The 17,835-nt window shown below is 37.3% G+C and overlaps 1 protein-coding gene and 1 long non-coding RNA gene across 2 annotated transcripts in view; both read right to left on the bottom strand.

Annotated features, from left to right (window-relative positions):
* AVL9 (AVL9 cell migration associated) overlaps window positions 1-11,274 on the bottom strand; it is a 27,071-nt gene extending 15,797 nt beyond the window's left edge. The window contains exons 1-9 of the mRNA XM_035890837.1: window positions 11,227-11,274; window positions 11,017-11,137; window positions 8,668-8,753; window positions 6,876-6,947; window positions 6,026-6,115; window positions 5,586-5,652; window positions 4,877-4,917; window positions 3,729-3,767; window positions 1-43 (exon numbers count right to left, since the gene is read on the bottom strand). The exon at window positions 1-43 is cut by the window's left edge and continues 1 nt beyond it. Coding sequence (XP_035746730.1) covers window positions 1-43; window positions 3,729-3,767; window positions 4,877-4,917; window positions 5,586-5,652; window positions 6,026-6,115; window positions 6,876-6,947; window positions 8,668-8,753; window positions 11,017-11,137; window positions 11,227-11,274 — 607 coding nt within the window. The remainder of the gene's footprint in view (window positions 44-3,728; window positions 3,768-4,876; window positions 4,918-5,585; window positions 5,653-6,025; window positions 6,116-6,875; window positions 6,948-8,667; window positions 8,754-11,016; window positions 11,138-11,226) is intronic.
* A 291-nt stretch (window positions 11,275-11,565) lies between these two features.
* The window catches only part of LOC118451925, a 9,498-nt gene continuing 3,228 nt past the window's right edge, over window positions 11,566-17,835 (bottom strand). Inside the window, exon 3 of the long non-coding RNA XR_004841513.1 lies at window positions 11,566-11,576. This is a non-coding gene — a long non-coding RNA (uncharacterized LOC118451925). The remainder of the gene's footprint in view (window positions 11,577-17,835) is intronic.

Raw genomic sequence — 17,835 nt, 5'->3', positions numbered from 1 at the left:
GAGCTCCCACCAATCTATTTACTGGAGAAATATAAAACAGCACCTGGTGGCAGAGGGAGGGGCACGGGGGGAAGAGAGTGTGCAAGAAGAAAGGGGAATTAGGGAGGAGAGAATGAGAAAAATGAAATTATACTTAAGCATGACAAAGACAGACAGAACACATGCAAACTATTCAAGACATTGCTTTTTATGTTATTTTAGAAAGCCTGCTTACCAACAAAAGCTCTTACAACAGTTCAAAGTATTTAAATACGTCTATCGTATCCTTGTATTTCATATATGTAATACATATGTTCTCTATATACACATGTGTGTAACATATACTTGTAAATCATTCAGATTTTTCTGTGTTGTTCAGATTTTTTTCCCCAAATTGATCCAGTTACTGAATGACTGACAGAAAAAAGTTGTTCCTGGCATGCCACATAAATTCTTGCTCATTTGTAGTACATTAAAATCTCTGTTATAAATCAAAGAGGCCAAATAATCTCCATTCCAGAATTCTGACAAAAACCTACGCAAAAACATCTCTTCTAAGAAAATAGATTAAAAATACGCAGATAAGTGAAAAACAGGATAAATGCAGCACACATTTATCACAGGTATCTTCTTATGATTAATAAAAAAGATTTTTTGGAAACAGGAGACATGACTGATACTAACTCCAGTAAAGCACTTAAGTCATAACATGGGAAAACAGAATCTCCTTCATTAAATCAGAGACACTGGGATTAGTAAATTTGGAATTCAAAAGGAGGGTGTCAAAGGCTAGAAATGAAAGAAGAAACACAAGGCAGACTGAATATTACTTCTGTAGCTCCTCCAAGACAGACCTTCAGGGAGAAGAGAAGAAAAAAAAAAAAAATACCCACAACCAACCCAAAACCAAAAAAACCCCATGACAATCAACTTGTTTCACAGTGCCATTTTTAGATCCCCAAGGAGCACACTACTAACAAAAAATAAATGAGCATTACAAAGAATCAACAATGAAGAGGAATACAGAATGATCTAACTTGATGACTTCGCAGGCCAGTTTAGTAGGTGTATGATGAAATTAAAAGTGTAAGTTTGCAGACTTAGACTTAATAAAAGACTTCTGCTGTAAGCTAGCAAGCCACTTCAGAAGTGGCTGATGAATAATAACTCATGCTCCACTAGTATTTGCAAGTCTACAAGCTAGCGAATTGATGGAACCAAGAGAAAGACCTATGCAGTCCTAACACATACCAAACAATGTTTCATGGTATCTCAGCTAGAAGTAGACTATGCATATTATCTTGCACAGTTTTTCTTTTTTCTGTGTTCAAGATAGTGAATTTAAATTGCAACAACCACAGAAAACACAAGATGCAAAGAACAAGCAGCTCATCTGAGGGAAGACTTTCGGCTGACTCCAATGGGAATAAAAAAAGTCTAACTTCTTTTAAGCTGCTGCTCAATAATGCATGTGTGAAAGACGCATGATATAACAGCAATGAACTACAACAGAAACCCTATGATACCCCTACAGGTTTAGATTCTTAGATACCATGTATTCCTAGTCAAACTTAATTATTTCTGTAGGCTTAAAAGTAAGTCTATAAAAAAGTACCTTGTTTTCAAGGAATCTATTTCAGTCTAGGATTTCGTTTGGGTATACCGCTTACTTAAGCCAAGTACTTTCCTATATTTGTTCCATCAAGTCCCTCTGCCATCTTTCCATCTATATGGGTGCACACTTCCTTACCCCTCCCAACCCTGTTACATGGTCTACAAAATTTACATCAGCAAGCTGGGTGGTCCTGGAGGCAGAAAGTCAGATGATTACCATCTGGAAGTAGTCTTCCAGCCTAATAACAGCTGAGAGGTGAAAAAAAAATTCCTGTAGCCTGTGGAAAGGCATCAACCAAAATGCTAAGGATTAAAGGAAATTGGTCTGTGGCATTCAGGCATTTTTTCAGCTCAAGGAAAATTGGCATTACTAGCATTACTAGTGGCTTCTTGCATATTATATTTAAGGTCTTTTAACATACAGATTCCCACAGTTATTCTGGAACCTTAACATCTGCCAGAAAAACCAGGCAGTGCCAGAAACACAAAACTCTTCCTTTCGAAATTCCAAGTGTTGTCTTCCTGTTTGAGCTTAGGAAAAAATAAAAACAAAGCAACCTGCAGGTTTATTGAATAAGCATCCGATTATTTTCAAAACAATTTTGTATGTTTGAGTCATATGAACATGCCTGGGAAACCCTCCCTCTCCCCTCTTCCTGTGCATTTATATCCTGTGGTTTGAGCAGCGTCAGAAAAGAACTGCAGCTCGGTATTTTGTTTATATATGTCCAAATGCTGAACTGACCTGATGAAATGCTACCATAAGTTTTTAAACAGATCTGTAGAGATACTTTACAAAACCCTAACTGGAAAATATTTTTTCCACTTATGGTTGGGGGAAAAAAAATAAAAATCACTGTACACTTTCAGCTTGCATATCGAGTCTTGATTACATACATTTCTACATCTGTAATCCTACTGTGTCATAATCATATTTTCTCAAGTATACCTTTTGCATAGCCTTTAATATAGCAGTCTTTAGCAAATGGCTCTTTAATGCAGAAACTGGATGTATTCTCACCAATAAATACTTAGAACTGTCAAGGTATATCCGACTTACAGAATTAAGTGGCAAGTGCAAAAGCTTTGGAGAAGCTGCTACTTTTATTTTTAAAAGCCACATTTACTGCCTCACAAAAGATACCTAGGCCGTATAGATAGATTTAAAAAAAAAAAAAAACCACTACTGTTTTGATGTCTTACAGATTAAGTCCTACTAACTTTCCAGTTGCAGCTAACAGGAAAACCTAATGTTCTTTTTCAGCACTCTGAAGAATCTGGGTTTTAACACACCAGGTGCACTGAAGAAAAAGTAATATTTGGGAAACTGAAACAAAAATTTTTTAAAAAGCAAAACAAACAAAAAAATAATCCCTGCATAAATGTGTCTGGGAGCCGATACATAGTCATTTCACTGAATGTTCTTATTCCAGGGTATTAATATAGGCACAGAAGAAAACAAATGTATCTAGTATTTTACACCTGCTTGTACATTTTGCATATTCCACTTAAATTGCTAAGAGAGCATCGCTTCTGAGGCAGTAAGATAGCCCCAAGAAAACACGGAGCCTAGAATTCAACAGTTTTTACCAGTTTACAGTCTGAGCTCAGTCTGGCGTAACAGATACAGCTCTGTTACATTGTCTCCTGCAAGTGTCCATGCAATTCAGGTCCAAAGGACACTTCCAGCGCTTGTTTCCTTTGGTAGGCCTATTTAAAAGTCAAACCAGGAGTTCTGCTCACTGAACCCCTGTAAAGCTGTATGCTCCCTTTTAGGTACCAGCATTTCGTATCGGTTCCTTCACACAGGTACCTATTTGCATTATGTATATCCCTTCCTGTCTTTTATGTACGGTACGTTTATGCACTCGCATTTAATCACATTTTACTTACTCTGGCTGGGACAGCTATCAATAAGGCAGAGTGTGGACAGAACAGAAGTGGAGGCAAATTTGTATGTCAACAAACAGAAGTTACTTTTAACATAATTTCCCAATTTATATATGGATGCAAAGTATACTTTTTTTTTTACTTCAGTTTGTTTTTCACTAGTATACTCTACATAGCTTCATATGAAAAAAAATTAGCAATTGCATTTCTATTTCAATTACCTGCCTCAGCCTACAAAATGTTACCTTTTTCTCTAGAAGAATCAATTTAAAAAGGATCAAGACCTGAAAAAAACAAAAAAAGGAAAAACATGGTTAGTGAACCAGTGCCATTTGTCACAAATACTGTGCAAGCACAATCTCTTATTCAAGATTTCGCGTTAATCACCGCGTAACTGTCAAACGATCAAATACATTTGACCAGTGAAAAACAGCGTTCCACCTGAGCACTCATTTTGAAACAGCATTTGAGATGCACAAAGAAAAACCTGCACAAACAAGAATTGTGTAATTTGAATCATACAAAGCTTATCAGAAAGAACATGTTGTGTAATTCCAGAATTTTAAAAAACAGTAAATGGCATAAACATAAAAGAGTTCCTTTGCAGAAATATAGAAAAGAATTCAGCAAAATACCAAGAATAGCGTTCACCTCACCAAATTTTAGGCATCTACAGATGAGGCACATAGATCAGAAGTGGCTATCCAGACTCTCTACACTCAAAGAAAAACACTGATGCTACTGGGGCATGACTGGCAGACATCTGAAGTTAAACAAAAATGAGTTCTACCCCAAAGATCTGCTGAGCAGGCACAAATACACCATGAAATCCAGATTCTCAAATTTGTTTCCTTGATGCCTCTCAGTTAATAAAAGATTCTAAATACTATTTGTACCTTAGCTATAGGATACACATTAAATTTCAATAGTCATTAGGAAAAAGGAGAGGTGCAAGTCCCCTCAGGTTCTATCATGACAGAAGCTGCAAAAATTACAAGATACACGGAAAAATCCTCCAAGTTGTGTCTGCACAGACTTTAGCAACATTATTCTATCGCATTCATCTGATGAGAAGCAGGAAATAGAAACAAGACCATCACTAAGATACCACTTGCACTTTGGGACTGGGCAAAAGAAATGTCCCACAAACCTAAAAATCTCCAAGGAATCCAGACAGACAGACAAAACTTCTCAGTCTGGAACTTACTTTCACTGATGTTATGCAGGCGGAAGGGCAAGGGAAACCAGAATGCTGTAACCAGAAGCCCTTAGAAACAATCTTCTTACTCCTAGCTCAGGTATGTCTAGACACGTTTATTTTTCATTTCCTCACAAAGCATTTTACTCTACAAAATAAGAGTTGTGCTTTATATAGCTGGAAGAGAACACCTACCTTGTGTCTGAAGTGAAGAACAAGATCCCGAGGAGACAGACCTGAGATACCAAAAAGAGAGTAACTATTGCTGTTTAGTAGCTAGTACAGATACTTAACTTGTCATCATTTTTCAGGGGGAGAGGGACACCCATTATACATTCTATGTGAACCAAGTTATTTCAATAGCAGAACTCATATCAAATTCCTTCTTTTGAACAGGAGCAAGAGTTAAATCTACAATGGAGACAATAATAATATGAATAGTCATGCTCTGAGTTACTCCTGTTGGCTGCCACACAGCATTATTGAAACACTGAAGTAAATACTACACTGCGCATTCAGAAATCACAAGGAAGAGTCAGAATCAAATAGGAGATATCCCAAAGAACAGGTAGATGAAAACTTGAGCACCCCATACCATCAAACAGTTCCATCTGAAAATTAAGAAGGTACTGTTTCCCAAAAGTAGCCGAGCAGTTGCTTGTCAGACTGTCAAGAGGTAACATGGCTTTCAACCTACAACTAACTCCTGTTATGAAAGCAACACTACATTTATTTGACATTTATTTATATCCACTAATAAAGAAATGCGTAACAGAATACTGTGCAGGCACACAGACCTCTGGTACTTAATCTGTTAATGCACATAAACAAATTAGCTCAGGAAGGGAATATGTTGATTAGCGTAACATTATCTCTGCTGCTTGTACAAAAAAAAGTCACTTACCAAGATAAACTTGTGACCCTTCTAGCAAAGTACTGCTCAAGGAACTATTCATATGATCATAAAGTTCCTGTAAAAGTTAGAACAAAGGCAAAAAAAACCCAGAATCCATTAATGGAACACAGTCACACAAAATCCAGAATAAATAGAATTCACTTATTCAAGGATTTCAACATCTTTTTCAGGAATTAAAGTAAAATCTTGCTAACAGAGTCAACGGAGATACAGGCTGACAATCACACTTGTTCTTATATTTCACTACAAAACAGAAGTTGACCCTCTATCTGATTAGGGTAGTTCATTTAGTTTATGTTAAGTTATTACAAGAGCTGAATAACTAAATGACCCATGCAAGTGGAATATTTTGAGCGCTAATCAAAAACACTAAAGTCTGTAGCCACACACTGAAAGCTTTGCTCTGTGTGCTATTACTTAAAAGTTACCTTTAGAATTGAAATTTGTGAGAAGTCTTTTTCTTCAAAATACGCATGCGTAATGAGTTGTAGCTTTGCCTGAAGTAACCCATACAAAGGCTTGGAAGAAAAACAAACACAAAAGCAAGTGAAAAAACCTTATTTAGACACTCATTTTGAGCTTTAATCTTCTCCCATTCTTATCTTGCAATATAGACCCATTGTTACACTGAGTTCATGAAGGGGCAGTCCTTAGTTGCTAACTCACAGCATCCTTCTGTGCTCATTTTAAGTGACGACAATTCTATTTTCTTCCCTTTTGCACATACCATCACTGAACATCTTTCTGGAAAAGTACTTTCCTGCCTTAACACTGCTTGTGCAGCTCCAGTAATAGTTCTTTCTTCAGCTTTAAGCACAGAAAGAATTTCTGTTCCCTGCATGGTGATCAGTAGCTTTTACTAAATAGGTAGAAATACCAGATGTTCCTTCAAAACAAGAATATGTGTGACTATCTTAAAATCTCTTTCACAGTTGTCAATAGCCACTCTCTCCAGTTACTATAATGGCCAAACCCCTCAATCCTACTACATGAAATAAAGTTAGTAGCACTTAAGAATAATCAAAAGTGCAAATAGATATCCTGGGCCCTGACAACAGGCAGACACTTGTACAATTACTCTCACAAGGAAATACCAATTCAAGGCAGCTCACTCAAATGCCATAGCCTTCCGATTCAATTTTACTTCAGTATTTTGTTGCCCTCTGCAATGATTTAAAGAGAGATGTTTGGATCCAAGAGTTACAAATAAGAATACGGAAAACAAATAATTTTTAATATGTTATTTTAAGTGTTTTGGGAGTTAACAAACATTCTTACCAGCTGACTGAGAACACAGACACTTTTCTGTACTGTTTCTCGGGTGATGTCTGCTTGCCGTACTTTTAATGCCTAAGAAACAGAAGTATTACAGTAGTTTTACCCACACACAATTTCAAAAAGAATTCTTTCACAGGTTTAGCTGCCACATACCACCCCCCTATTTAACGAAATCCTCAAACTGACTGCCTTCAATGGTGGAATATCCAAACCATGCAACAGTATGCCCTTACCTAGTAAAAACGGTCATAACACTGATATGTCAGAGTTGTGTTCTCATCCCGCTTTGCACAACAAAGATCCAAATAAAGCTGTGATGATATGCAGAGGACTGTTTAAAAGACACTAGCATGAGAGAAAGGCAATAGCCCTGGAAAAGGCAATGGCATTTTAACTCAGGGTAATGTAACAGAAGAGAAGCCACAACACATCACTTGTTCTTCTCTTAACATTTTCTGTGAAATGGACCAGGTTGAGAAGCCTTTGCCTAGAAATTGTTTGCTTTATACTCAAGGATTTTCTTTGAGACTCCCATAAAATAAAGGAAGTATCATCTGCAAAATCAACTACATTGTCAGCCAGACCAAATGGTCCCAGCGCTTAACAGCAGACCTAGAAAGGGTGGGGGCAGAAACACAGCCAAGTGATTTCACTTAACTGTACAAAACAGCAAGTGTGCAGACTGCAGCCCACTAATCAAAAAGGACACATGTCAAATTAAACACATTCTTTTATATTCGACTTGTTTCAAAGAGTTCATTTTAAACATCTATTTATCTTCTTCTTAATTGGTTACTAAACAGCATAAACAGGAATCAAGAGCACAATAAAGCCAAGTTATTGCATAGTTAAATAGAACAAGACTCTAAATCACAGAATACAGTGAAGACTGGCTGCAAAGGTAATGAGTGAACTAAAATCAACATGGATTTAGTTCAAAAGAAATGGAATTAAAATCTGCATTTCCCCTATAGCATAAACAGGAACTTGAAATACAATCAAGGTATGATTAACACTAAAACAGACTACATAATTTACATCTTCTGAATACAAGACTCATTTAAAAAGCAAACCCACATGGCATTCCAGATTCTTGGTATTTCACTGGAAAAGGGAAAAATTTTAAAAGAAATTTGTAATAACTTCTCAACTGTAAGTGCACAGAGCATACTACCATTACTACTTCTGAAGACATAGGCATATTCTAGCGGATCAAGTACACAATTTCCTCACTGTGATCAGGTGCACACTGTAGCTCTCATCAGTTTTTAAGCTGTACTGCTAAAAGTTCAGCTACAATGAACAGGAAGATTCTGGCCTACTCTGCAGGTGTACTTCTGGCAAAGAAGGTAGGTGAAGAGAAACATCCCTATGCTTGCCTTGGTCAGACCCCAGGAAATACTCTAAAATTCTTTATAGTCACACATGGGAGAAATTTCAACTTTTTCCACCCAAGAGGCCTACTTCCAGGAAAAAATCACTTGGCCGCCTGACAGAGTGTCAGCTTCATTTTGCTACTTGGTGCTGATGCCTGGATTAGCTCTTGAGAATGAAAACATATTTTTTGATTGCCTCGAGCATTTCAAAAGATCACAATATGCCTGCTGACACAAGGGAAAGAAACACCTCTCAAGTTCTGTAGCTACCTACTGTGAACATTTTCACAGATTTTTTTTAACGTAAGCTGATCACGCAGTTTGACTATGGGTGCAACACAAACCACTGAATTTTAGGGTCATCAATGCATCAAACCTATTATTTCATTAATATAATTCACAATATGGAAAGTTACCTTCGCTTCAATCTGTCTATAGCAAGAGACGCCATATACTGTGGTTCGATCCCCACATCTTGGTGGCAAATGGAAAAACACGGTATCTATGAAAAAGAAAAGACTGTTTCATAAGTCACTAACAAAAGTTTAGGATTTTTATTCTCAGCACCATGTGTAAAAAGTTTACCACTGAAAATATTGGCACACATATTCTGAGACTTTAAAAAAAAAAAAAAAAAAAAAAAAAAGAAAGAAAAAGTCTTCTATAAACCTATGCCTGCACCCAAATTAGTTTACAAATTGCAAGATGCTTTGTGGAAGAATCTCCAGCTCTGCCAACACGGATATTCTGACAACAGTCTCATGTTTAGCCTGATCAAGCTCCTATAAGCCCTCTGACAGGTTCTCGGAAGCAGCTATTGACAGCAAAGAAGCACCACTGAAAACTACAGGCATGCTGCTTTCCCAATTCAGTACAGAGGAGCAAAGACAAGGCACTATGAGGCAAGGTGTACAGCTGGAGTGTGATACCATTAACAATGAAAGGGGGGGCGGACACAGACACGGGACCACCAAGGAGAATACAGCTGAAAGATTAGAGTAGCTGCTAGCACTGCCAAGGTAGATATCCATGCAGCAGTACCACTATGCTAACAACACAGATTTGTGACTCCTAGTCTCAAACAAAATGATTGCTGTCTCTGTGCAAGTGTGCCATGAAAAAAAAAAAAAAAATCTATAAAGTATGAGAAGAGAAAGGTATTTATGGCTTGAGGTATACACACACATACATATACATATGCACTTGCTAATACTGAAAAAAAGTTGCTAAATCCTAAGCAAAGGAGGGGACATTATGACCACCTTTCAAAACATGAGTGAAATTTGTTTTGAAACTATTTTTTTTTTGTTTGCTTCATAGTAATAAAATGAACAGAAGAGACAATCCCTTAATGCATGAAGTCTAACAGAAAGAGGGACTGTTTATAATGAATCTTATTCCCTTGAACAAGTTTAATTATATTATGCAGATCACCTAGGGTTCTGGAAAGCCTTTAAGACTATTTCTTGTATTAAGTCATCCTCTTTGCAAAAATACAACTATCAGCAGGGATTTGTTTAAAACTCAAAAATATATATCTAAGAAAGTTACAGTAAATGTAACATAACTACTATGTGAAACATATTTCCCTGTTCCAAGTTCGTATGTATTCTTACCTACAAAACACAAGGATATACATCAGTTTTGTTGCCAAGTCTTTTTGGTTTTCCTTACCAAAAAGCACAGATGGATAATCTTTTAGTGCAGGAATGAAAATTCTCAATGTTGAGCGTTAACTGGGATGGTACTGAGCCAAGAGGGAACAGGTAAGTGCAGCGGCATATGATTTTCCTGGCTTTGGATGCAGCCTACTGCTTGTTATGTATTTGACAACACAGAAATTGAAGAAAAATCATGACCCAGAGCAGGTCAGAGAGGCTCTTATTGCTGCTAGGAAGAGGATTATTTTGCTATTACTTCCTTTGCTTCCAAATGAGGTCTCTAGAAGCTGGAGAATTAAGAAACCAAGTACATCAAGTTAAAAAAAAAAAAAAAATCTCATTAAAAGTAGTATTAAAGGGTTTCTGTTATTGTAAAACTGTAAAGGGTCTTAAGTGACTTCCTTGTTCATTGCTGTGCAGAATAAAGATGAAACAACTGAACATGCATATAAATGTCATGGTGATGAAATGAACTGCTGTCAAATAAACAGCGAAATAAATGCAATACTCACAAAAATAAAAAACCTGCAGTGAATTTGCTGGTAACTACATGGCAAAGGAATCATTCTATCTTCATTCTGCTGACAAATACACTAAAGCTCCTGTTCCTGCCCTTTACATTTGCTGTTTTTGCAAAATATGTCATTCTACAGACACTGGATGACTTGTAGGTCATTCTAAGAATCTCTAAATTAGTGGAAGGGAAAAAAAAAATATCATAATGACTATATACATTACAAAGCTAATTTTAGAATTTCATTTTTCTTTTACCTCAAAACTGGATTAGGTTTTACTCAAGAGTTTATTCCCCCTTCAAAGACCTTCTAAGAAAGCCGGCAGCCTTGTTTTGCAGTAGGAATACACACGAATAATAGGTAACCCTTAAACTTTTATTGACATCTGATTTCTTGATGTAGGAGGTACGCCTCTATGATCTACTTTCACTTTGAACTCTGAAGCAACATCACTGCCAAAGTATTTTGCAGCTTAAAAGGACAGGAAGCCTAAGAGTGAAAAGAATTGTTAACCAACTGTTCAGATACCAGGATTTTTCTTTTGGTTGCAGTAGTAGTCGTACATACAACTTCCTCCTGCATTTCTTACCTTCCTGATAGTTGTGAGCGCCATCCGGTAAGGCAAGAAATGGCAAGTATTTCCATTCCTCTGGTAAGCTGTGGCTGTCGTGTCCTTCTCCAGGCTTTAGGGGAGGATAGGAAAATTCAACCTAAACAAACAAACAAAAATAGGAGGGAGGCAAAGAGAGAATACATCACAGTTACCAACCAAGCAAGCTTCTGTGATTCAGCCTAGCACCTTTTCTTTAGCAATGTTGTGGAACAAAGTTTTTCTTTCTAATAGCATTCCTTGTCTCTTCCTCCAAAGCACCCATGGACTGACTCATGTGTGGCCTAACTGACAGGCCCTGGGCAGATTTTGCTTCCTTCCAGCCTAGTATCTTTTCCTCAAGAATCATTCAAGCAGAAAACATCACCCAGCAGCTGAATACCTTCTCCCCTGTATGCACATAGGCAGCAGCACACTGCTGCACCTGAAACGTCAACAGGGGTCATTGCCAGGACACACACATCCGGAAATCAGATTTGGCTCCTCAGTCCCTCAAGTGCTCCTGACTAGGTGTGGCGGCGTGCTACCCCCCCTCATCTCTGACTCCCCCTCCTTTGACCTCTTTCAAGGGATAACCACCTGTGGCGGATGTGTCTGGTCATGAAGGATGCACCCAGTGGATGTGGGGGGAGGCAGATAACAATACAATAGCCAAGGGCTATTGTGGAATGTGCCCACCTAAGCACAGTGGTCAGTATGCAAATATGACTATGAGCCAATTATCTTACCCCCATAAATAGTGAGCAGCCCAAGAGCCCGTTGAGCTCTCCTGCACGGCAGCGGGCTGCACGCCAGGATCTCCCCTTGAGCAGGGACGCCTCTCAAGGGTTACTCCTCAAGGTTGAGCAATTCCTTACCACAGCAGATTCTCGGTAAGTAACTAACAGCATGCTAACTTGGAAATCTTAGCTAAGTGACATAAAGGATTGATTGCGCCTATATAATCCTTTAGACATAAACTGTTGACGAAGGCTGGGACTAGGGTTGGATCCAGCCGCACCTAGACTCCTCTCTGAGGGAGTTTAGAAAGCAAGGGGATCTTTTCTGAACCTCATGACTCAACGGGAGGGTCTCCCTGACAGTCTTGTCTGACCCTGTCCTCTGTGCAGTAAATAACAAAGTGTACCTTGCCATCGAATCTCAAACTATTGTCGTACTTACCACTGAACTTTGTTAACTCAAGTGTTTTACACCAATAAACCACATTAGTTTTGCCTCCTTCTCACTCCATCTGTGACACTAGGTAACACTCTAACACATGCAAGCCTCTAATTTTACCCTAACGGATGTTGAATAATCTCAGAAACTATACTAACTGCAAAATACTGCTTTTAAATATTTTTATGCCCTTGACTGCAATGAGTGCTACTGATAAATCCTGCCTTTCAATTTCACCTTTTGTTTATTTACTTCTTTTTCCCAGTAATAGGGACAACCTTGCTATTCCTGGCACTATAGTGCATGTTTACCACAGATCCTCACAATCAGCATCTTCACAGTACTACCCTTCATCTTCTTTTCCTATGGAGACCCCTCTAGGTTTCCAGTCACTTTCACCAACTCTTTTTTTCCACACATGCATTTTGAAAATTACTGAACAAAATCTAACCACAAATTTATCGGTAAAGGAAACTGTTTAAGGATACTGCAACTTCTTTTGAAGGACATTTAGCAATAAACTAGTGAGCCGTAAAATGCATACATGGAAATAAAAAAGCATGACAAAGCAAGCACATAGAAAATCTTAAACATTTGATGGATGATAAAATAAAAACACTGTAAAGGTTGAGAGTACTGAAGAAGAAATGGGAAATAAATCAAGAAAAGTTAAATTCTTCACCTTAACACACGGTGTCACTCTTTCTACGACTGTGGCCAACTATGGAAAAAAACCCACAAATGACAAGAAAATGCCACAAGAAATCAGCCTTGCTACTTGCTGTATCAATTTCAAGCTTTCTTATTCCTCATATTATACGAGAGATCTTGAAAATAGCCACAAAAAAATAATGGTCTGGTGAAAGACCAAAGTCCTGAGCTAAAGGTAAGTAACCCACAAAGAATAATCATGCAAGGGGATAGGAAAAAAAAAAAAAAAGACATGCAATAGAAAAAGGATTAATTTTGGCAGTGGAAGGAGGAAGGAATCCAGACCCTGACTGGTAGTTAGTTATCAAGAATCCATAGAGCCTTTTAAACAAAACATGCCATTAAGCAAAAACAGAAGAGCATCTGACTTCCAAAGGAGAGAGAAACACTGGAATTAACATCCATACAAGGAGCAGAGAAACTGCCTGCCATTTAGTACACACGTAAACCATAGGAATTCCCTGCTATCCTTTGCAAATCACAGATTATAAGAAAATTAAAATGTTAGAAGCTTCATGTAAATATCTGCAATACAGAAGAGGATTATATCATACAATTTGATGCTGCCCAGATTCAAACTGGCTGGCTGAAAACACCGTTTACAGAATGATTACTGTATTCTTCCAGGAGGAGTAACCTTAGCAATAAATAAAGCACAGTTCCTAAGTTTTAAAACAGATAGTCAAGGACCATCTATGCTAATGTCCTGAATCGGGTATTTTATTTCAGTGCATGGTCAACAGAGAGGGGTTTGGATTCACCCTCTGCAGGAGATTCTTTCCATTGAATACAGAGGAAACCCTGGGTCCCTCAGATTTCAGTGAATACCTTCAAGGCATTGTTCCTGACAGGGAAATACTGTAAATAAGTATCTAAGACATTGTTGCTTCCAAGCACTTATAGAATTAAAATTGTATTTTGCGCTCCAATCACAATAATGAATTACAAAACATTTAAATGAAAGAAGGGTAGGACAGCTCAAGCTACATAAAACCCATGTATTCACTAAGGAGTACTCCTTTTTGAAGTCCAGAATACAGCTGAGAGATCTGTCTCCTGCGCTCTTACGACAGCATAAATTTGCTAAAGAACCACTTTGTTCTAGCTCACTATATGCTATCAACACCTCAGCTGCTATCAGATACTCCCAGCAACAGGGATTTCTGCAGGCTCTGACTGTTCCACATTCAACAAACTGAACTGGTGTTGGCGACATTGATGATAATATTGTTTTACACTAGTCTGCTTCTTTCAAAAATACGTATTATAATATAGCAATTTCTGTGTGCACGAGAGGAGATCACAAAACTCAGACAAAGCAGAAATAAGATTGCCTAAGCGGCCCTAAGTAATCCATTTTACAGATATACTTTATGGTAGACCTGATTTACATTATGACATACTATTCCTCCTCAAGAAGATCATGTGTAGGAAGTACCCTGGTTTCTAAGGAGGCATCACATTTGTGTAATTTAATAGATCGCTGTTTGTAGAAGTACCACCTCATATTGCGGAGGCTGAAAGGGAAGAAGCAACAACGACGCAGGAAAAATAAAAAGGACAATCCAACAGGAAGGACAGCACGCAACTTCCTTCCACCCCTCCTCCAACTTAAAGAATTCCTAGTGATTTCATTTCAAAGAGTTAAGTCAAACTTTTGAAAAAGTAGTCACTGCAGGTGGGATTCATGTCAGCTGACTACATGTCAAAAAGCAAAGATCTCCAAGACAGTTTTCCTAAGCATCCTGCATAGTCAGAGAAAAGAGACACCTGCCAAGGATGATTCATCCGATCTGTTTCCTTCCATCGTCTCTGAAGAGAGCTAGCTCAGACTTCTAACTTGCAGATAATTGACTTAATGCAGATGAAACTCACCCTAACTGTTCCTCATCTTCTAGACATTCTGCTTGATTTCTACAGCTCAGTTTGCAGACTTAAATCAATTGCAGTTAGGAATCCTTTGCATAGAAAAAAACATTTTTCAAAACCAAAGTATTATAAGAACACCGAGTTGCCTTAAAAAAAAAAAAAAAAAAAAAAAAGCCAAAATCCAGAGCTCTTGAAAAATCTTGAAACTGAGCAGTGCACATGTACAAAAGCAATAATAATGGGGTAGAGAGAATCTCAGTTCTATCACTTCTGAGTTTTTGAGTAAATGGAGCCTCAGTAAAATTCTTCTCTTAAGCCTGTGTGTGCAAACTGTACAGCTAAGGCAACTAAAAAAAAAAAAAAAAATTTTTTTTTTTTTCTCATCTTCCACTTTAAACCCAAGATCGACCATAACAGGGGGGTGGGACTACAGAAGAGACCTATCTCGCAGCTCTTTTTCTCCCTCTTCACAGAATGAACAAAGCGGAACTCATTTTTTAATTAAATAGAATGGATTTTTTATGTAAATCCATACCTAAATGCGTGCATAAACATGCACTTCAATTTCCCTGTTTGTCATTAATATATATATGCATTACACAGAATGTCTGCAAATGAGAAATGAAGTCTTCTAATGAAGCTCAGCAGTCAACAGGAACAAAGAAATACATGCAAGTTTTCAGAGCTGACTGCCAGAGCAGATTGTACAGTTTTTTGTCTCCTCAAGTGAATTAAAAAAGATTCCTCAACAAAATGAAATTCAAATTCAAAGCTGAACTCCTCAGAGACCTCGGAATAAACTACACAAAACATGAGCTTGAATCTCCACTCACTTCTTACTCTTCCAAGTGTCAGAGATCTTCATTACAACTGGAAATACAGATTATGCCTGTCAAGGGGTTTTGATGGCAATGCTTTCTGCCTGTTCAGATCATCTTGTTCTGTGAGCAGATAGCTCTTGATGGATTTCAGAACTACAGAATATCATGTTGTGATTTAGTGGAGAAATAAATAACTGTGCTCTTCACTACAGGAAGTATTTCAACTCTTTTGGATTACCAAGTTAAAGAACAATTTTTAAAAACTCCCTAAACTGAAGTACAGCTGAATTTCTGGAACTGACATTTTTATTTTTCTGTAATTCTGCTGTGTTAACAAAGGTTTTATATGCAGTTTGTACTGAATCTAACAGTTTGGATGCAAAGCACCTACTGTTACACAGTCCTATCTTGTTTGCAGAATGAAAAAAATTCCAGGCAATCTATTTTGGTTCCTTGTCTTTAAAAGGGACTTCCTAGACAGAATAAATTACAAGACATTCATTAACTCACAGTAAGAAAAGATCAGTGCAGGCAGGGGAAAATGTATTTTGGTTCCTGCATTTAGGAGCCAACATGATAGTTGTCTTTTAAAAAAAAATCATTGATACTGTCTTCTACTAAATTACAAGTACACAGTCAGAAGAGAGGTTAAATAAGGACATTGACAAAAGAGGAATTTCCAGAAAATATGTGCATGTCCACCTAAACTATCACACTCAAACATTAGACAGGCAGTCGGCATTAATTTTTGGTGAACTTTGTACTCAGAGTAAGGTTGTTTTCCTTATCTGTCAAAAGCGTTAAGAGTTAGCTATCACAGTAAGAGTAAAATTCTCAGTGAACACTAAATAGCGATAATTTAAAATGTGCTGGCAAGTCAGTATAAATTCCCCAGTCCATCTACTATTGCATGTTTGAACTACTCCACTTACAAGTTAACCCCTCTTACTCAGCACAGTCACAACATAAGCTCTCGCTCTAATACAGGTATTTTGGAATATTTCTCTTCAGACTAGAAATGAAAAAAATCTAGACCCAAGTAAGTTTTTCCATTGGTTCAATGGAGAGAGGATTTAATCTCAAATCCCTAAAAATATCTATCGGAAATATTTAGAATGACAGTATTATGTTAAAAACAAGGATGCTTCCAGTAAGATGCAGAATCTAATTTACAGGGCGCAAACCTATTCCACTCTCCAAACGATTGCTTTGATGATCTCTCCCATTGCTTGCACTGCACAAATAGGTAGAATAACTGCTTCAGATGAAGAAAAGGAGATCAGCAAAACACACTCATTATGTTCCTATTTAGAAAAACTTTTCCCTTCATAAATCATTTCAACACATTTCATTTTGAGGATGCCAACTCTTCCTCTCATTTAAGAAAGAAAACCAGAAGGATGTTGAGGAATGAGTATAATGCTAAGCAGCAGTGACCAAAAAAACCCCAATAGATTAAAATTACACCTAAAACTTGACCCCTCATTTCAAGTAAGTCAGTATTTGTTCTTCACTTTAAGTAAGGATTTTTTAAAAGAAATTTGCTGGATATATTAGTACTAGCATAGCCAGATCCAGAGAAAACCAGCACACCAGTGATTTTATCTGAATCACCATAACAACTGCAGCATGCAGCCAAATTAAAATCTAAGAACATTGTTAGTCTTTCAGCACCGAGAACAGTAATATTTGAATCACAATTTAATCAGATTTAAATGACAAACTTTCCCCATTGCTGTATGAAGAACCAACAGATCAGGACCTACAAGTTGAAGAGCCCATCCATATAACAAGAATGTCTATGCAGTAATATAAAGACCTCTAACAACAGATTTTAAAATATACACTTTATAGTTATATAAATAGGTATATGTGCAATAACTATGTATAATACACATGAATATTTATACAAATAGGTATATGTAGACTAAATATGTATGATTTATATTTATAGAAATATATTGAAAAATCCATCACATACGCACACAATAACAGTGTATGACAAAGAAGTAGGGCATAGTCTTTTCTATCCTTCCAGTTCCTGAAACAGGAACTTCCTCATGTTCCCGTATCGCTAAAGCTATAGAGCGGCCACTTATACAAATTCTAAGATGCCACTTGTATTGCTCCTGATGCACAATATAACCATTCAAGCTTGCTTTGAAAACTCTGACTAGGTTAGTAAAGTTTTGATTCTCAGGGCTTTAAAAGTTAAAATAACCTGAAACACTGAAACCTT

Source organism: Egretta garzetta, unplaced genomic scaffold (genome assembly GCF_000687185.1).
Source record: "Egretta garzetta isolate BGI_Z169 unplaced genomic scaffold, ASM68718v1 scaffold713, whole genome shotgun sequence".
Classification (NCBI taxonomy): Eukaryota; Metazoa; Chordata; class Aves; order Pelecaniformes; family Ardeidae; genus Egretta; species Egretta garzetta.
This window is presented reverse-complemented; position numbering and strand designations above follow the sequence as displayed.